The following is a 4,657-nucleotide window of genomic DNA, read 5'->3' as shown; positions in this document are numbered from 1 at the left end:
CCCCCCCCCCCCCCCCCCCCTTCTTTAAAATCTACTTACCCAGCTCCATTGAGATTCCATTCGGCTGATTGAAAGAGTATTTTCCAATTTTCTTTCTCTGCTCTCTTGACCATATGATGTATGCGTTGGGTGGTTTCTTTACAGAGTTTGGAGAGTTCGCATGGAGCTTGTTTGATTTTGCAGTGATTTTGGCTGAGTTACTATCTTTCCCCGGTGTTTGAATTTTCATTTGGCTATTGTCAGTTTCTTGGAGTTGATTTGACTTGGATAAATTCAGATTTGGGAGAGCCGACAAAGAGGCAGAATTGAGGAACTGTGTGACCAAAGAGTTTTGAATCATTAAAGCGGCCCACATGAAATTGAGATCTGAAACATCATAGAAAACTATAAATTCGGCTCTTGAAAATTAAAAAAAAACTAACCATTCACTGATTGCGCTTGCTGGTTCAGTGTGAGCTGTTCCAGAAGCTGACCAGTGGTCAAGATTTGAGATGGAAGCATAATAGAATAAGTTTTAGTATGTTTGAGAGCTCTTTTATAAAGACAGATCGTAATCAAGATAAGGAGGTGCGCAACAGTGCAACCAGATACTCGGCTCCATCTGTTAATCAGCGGCTGTAAATTAAAAGATAACAATCTTGGAACCGAAAATTTGATCATTGATTCAGACGGGAACCTTTGTTCTGGAGCTTGATCTAGATAATCGGCAAAGTTTTCATGTATTAAATTTCAGATTGGGTTCAGATAAGTTATTGTTTGGTAGATAAAATCGGACTTGTGGAAGAGGGAAGCTTGTGGGCGTGGCCAACGGTCCCCGTTACGAGAACTACCGTAACCTAAAATTTTGAGACCCTTTGCATTAATTCATTTTGATAGTTTGAGCCAGTGGAAAAAAAATTACAGTAATCGTGTAAATAATACTGACACCAATTTTAGGCTTCATTCGGAAAAAGGGTAAGACAGAAGATATTCCGGGGGTTTCTGGAGTTACGGTAGTTCTGACCTCGACCGGCAGGTTCGCAAGTTAAAATTTCGAGGATCTTCTATGAACGAAATTTCAAGGAAATTTATTTTATTATGCCCCTTTTAAAACGAAATTTAAGCTTCATCTTAAGATGAAAAAAATGCACATTTTCAGCATATTAAGATGTTTTTAAGACATTCAGATGCTTCCCATTGACCCAGATAAAATTGTTAATAAGAATATCAGGATTCCAATGATTTTTTTGGTAAATGATCTAACATCTCTCCGAAATAATTTCTGCAACATTTCGAGGGGTCATCTTTTCCCGAGCACCCCTTATAATATTACCCATCTTGTAATCGGAGGGATGTCATAAAATCATTGTATAAAAGAAAACTGGATTCTGTTCGAAACCATCGAAAATTTCTTCGACCATGCATTTCTTCTCTACTTGCTTCTTGGCTCTTCTCGCCATCTGCGCTGTCTCTGCGGTAACATGAACTAGGAAGTTTCTATGATTCTAAACGATACATTCAGCAATTCCTTCCATGGTATCCAATGGAGCACTACGAACCATCTCTGTTCCCAAGACCATCTCCAGTTGAGGAGCCAGGGCTCTTCAATTACATTCCAAACCCAGCTGGAATCATCCACAACATCAATCGTCCACCAACTCCACTCGGATGGGGAAGAAAGTAAATATTGTCATTTTTGACTTTTTAAAATGAATACTTGCATCAAAAAATATTTCCTTCTGAATCAACATCATCTAATATCCCATACAGTAAGACCTAAAGTTAGTGCTCTGATAGCTGGAAATTTCCTCAAAACCTTGTTTGCGTCTTCTGAAGCTATCAACTATCACCAGCTATGACTACCAGTTTTTTTTGAACAAATAAAGTGCAAAGTAGGTTGTTTGGGGTTATCTTATTGTTTAATAAGTAATTGAGTAACTTAAAAACATTCAGACTTCCGGTACTCAGTGCCTGATGCGTGTCTTAAATTCCGTACATGTGTGAGGTAAGCGGCGCGAATGCAAAACAGTATACTAATGAGTTCCTAACAACTGAATAAAAAGAATACGGGGGACCAGAGATAACGGAAAGGACAAACGACAGGGGAGATACCGGAATGAACAGAAATCGGAGGCCGTATTCATGAACATTTACTTTTAGGTAAATAGAACGTGTAAATGATTTACAAAAAGTAAAAAAGAAGGCCCCGCAAAGGCCCGGATTACAAGTATGCGTTTACCTAGGTAAATGTTCATGAATACGGCCTCGGAATAAAAGAGAATGGTCAAGAAAACCTTTGTAAATTTTTTGGATCTAACGATTATGATCCGAATTATTATGTTCGGGCAACAGTATAACCGTTCCACCAAAAAGACTCCGAAACGTCTCCTAAAAAGAAAAAAAGGTGAGCCTTAATTTTCATTGAACTGTTATCAGCTTACTTCATATGAGTACCGGATAGACTAACATTTTTTATTCAACAAAAAGTATACAGGAATATACATATATACAAATATATACAAATAAGAATCCGATCATGATTTCATAACTTCTCTTTGGTCGTCTCCCCCTTTCTTTCATTTTCAATTTCCTGAATCGATCTTTTCGATGGTATCACTGGCAAGTATGTCAACCAATGATACTTTAAGAAGAATCTATTGACACATGAAGGAAGTGCATAGCCATTGTGCTTCACATCAGGAATCATTTCTTTTTCGTCATCCTCGTCAAAATCATTATCATCTCTGAATCCACGTTGTTTTCTAGTGGCTCCTGGAGCAATATTGTCAAGTGTGAAAGCGATTAGACCTCCTATTAACATTCTGATGGTTAGAAGAGTTCCGAAGACGTCATCCACTGTTTTGTTTCCAGTATTCAAAGGCGTCTTTTCAAAATGGGTGGCCGTGGTAATTGCCATAATGATAGCAATTCCAATTATAGTCAAATTTCTGGATATCTTCATATCGACGGTCTGCAAAAGTATTAAACGCTGTTGTGAAAAACAGTTATTCCAACATACTTGTAAATTGCTCAGCGAAACTCCGTTGATTAGAGAGACACCCATAGCCAAAAGTCCGCCAATGATCGGTTCAGGAATCATTGATAAGAATGCGGCGAATTTTGAAATTATTCCGGCAAGGATGAGGAGGACACCAGCCATTTGCATGGTTACACGGCTGGTAACCTGTAAGTTACAGTATTATCTTAGAACCGAGAAATTCCCTTTTTAATGGCTACTCCAAATTGACTCTCCAATAAAGTATCGCATGATCCCCTTTTAAAATAAAATTCCTCTTTGAATGACCGACATCACATTCTTCATAAATTTCCTGAAACCCCGATAAGCACGATTACGTATTCTGTCCATCGGAAAGAATTTTATCACCATCTTCGTTTGTAGTCTTATCAACTCTTTAGAAGATGTCTATGAGAAGTCGGTCAGTTTCAGGACAAAATAAAAAACGTGCTTATTGAGAACTCGTGTTTTCGTTTGATTGACAGCTGTATGATTTTAAAAGGTATGACTCTCTGAGGTGAGGATGAGTGCTTGGAGAGGGCACATGAAAAAAATCAAATCATCACCAGACACCAAAAATCAAAGCTTTAATACTATTCAGGTACAAAAAAGTGGAGATATGGAAGAGAAAAGCCGTTGGTCGTAGCCGAAGATTATATAACGAAAACTACCGAAACTCAAAACATTTTTATTTGCTCAGTTTCATTTTCTTGTTTTTCACTGCTTCTAGTCGAGCTTTTTCCACCAAAAAAGCCGGAAAAATGTTTTTGACAGTCAAGGTTACGGTAGTGGTCTTCCACAGCTCCGACTTTTTGTACCGGAATAGTACCATAGGGTTCAAACCACCTCTATATAGTATAAAATCCACATTATATCATATTTTATATACTTTTGACTTCCCCGCGATGCTCAGAAATTATCACCATTCAGACTACAAACTCACTTCCTTGCACTCACATGATAAACACTTGAAACCCCCATTTCCTTGTGTTTCAATACAGTACCTAATACCATACACTTCGCTTATCTCTTTTTCAACTCAACCAAAAATCACAAACCTTCGTGACGGACATAATGGCAATGTTCTCGGCATAGCAAGTGATTCCAGTTCCAACTCCCCAGAGTGCCGCCAGAATACATCCGACACCTTCAACGACGAACGCTCGATTGGTATTCGATGGCGGTGGACGAGTCTGTTGGGAAATTTTGGCGCAGAGATCTGAAAATAGCTCAAAATACAGTAATCAGTTTCCCCATCAACGCTTACTATAGTCACCAATACTCTCAATCATCGCTGCAAAACACGACGCCATGAATCCGCAAACCAATGCTGCATTGAATTTCGGTGGTCCGAAGAATAATGGTTTTGGAATTTGTACCCAAGGAGTGTCTCTGAATACCGCCAAACTGATATTGTTATCAGTTCTGGCTTGTCCTCCGGGAGGTTCAGCATTAGTCACTGTCAGAATCAAGCAGAAAATCCAGGCAATAATGATTCCGAGGAGATACTGAAACTCGTTAATATTTCTGGGACGCAGACATCACAGGTGATTCGCGAACAATCCGTTACGGACGCTCAGCGTTCGCGCGCGGTTGAAATAGGAACCGTATACGGACCGCACGCGACCCGTTTTCAGAAAACCACAGCACATTATTTCGTAC

At 39.1% G+C, this 4,657-nt stretch overlaps 3 protein-coding genes across 3 annotated transcripts in view; 1 reads left to right on the top strand and 2 right to left on the bottom strand.

Annotated features, from left to right (window-relative positions):
• The window catches only part of CBG08365, a gene marked incomplete at both ends in the record, with an annotated part of 1,009 nt that extends 508 nt beyond the window's left edge, over positions 1-501 (bottom strand). The window contains 2 exons of the mRNA XM_002634514.1: positions 40-366; positions 423-501. Coding sequence (XP_002634560.1) covers positions 40-366; positions 423-501 — 406 coding nt within the window. The remainder of the gene's footprint in view (positions 1-39; positions 367-422) is intronic.
• An 897-nt stretch (positions 502-1,398) lies between these two features.
• On the top strand, positions 1,399-1,663 carry CBG08366 (the record flags this gene model as incomplete). Its single annotated transcript, XM_002634515.1, has 2 exons — positions 1,399-1,455; positions 1,502-1,663. 2 exons carry the CDS (start codon positions 1,399-1,401, stop codon positions 1,661-1,663), a joined length of 219 nt encoding a protein of 72 aa, XP_002634561.1.
• An 858-nt stretch (positions 1,664-2,521) lies between these two features.
• The window catches only part of CBG08367, a gene marked incomplete at both ends in the record, with an annotated part of 3,344 nt that continues 1,208 nt past the window's right edge, over positions 2,522-4,657 (bottom strand). Inside the window, 4 exons of the mRNA XM_002634516.1 lie at positions 2,522-2,950; positions 2,999-3,163; positions 4,054-4,214; positions 4,263-4,503. Coding sequence (XP_002634562.1) covers positions 2,522-2,950; positions 2,999-3,163; positions 4,054-4,214; positions 4,263-4,503 — 996 coding nt within the window. The remainder of the gene's footprint in view (positions 2,951-2,998; positions 3,164-4,053; positions 4,215-4,262; positions 4,504-4,657) is intronic.

Source organism: Caenorhabditis briggsae (genome assembly GCF_000004555.2).
Source record: "Caenorhabditis briggsae complete genome, chrIV, whole genome shotgun sequence".
NCBI classification, from domain to species: domain Eukaryota; kingdom Metazoa; phylum Nematoda; class Chromadorea; order Rhabditida; family Rhabditidae; genus Caenorhabditis; species Caenorhabditis briggsae.
This window is presented reverse-complemented; position numbering and strand designations above follow the sequence as displayed.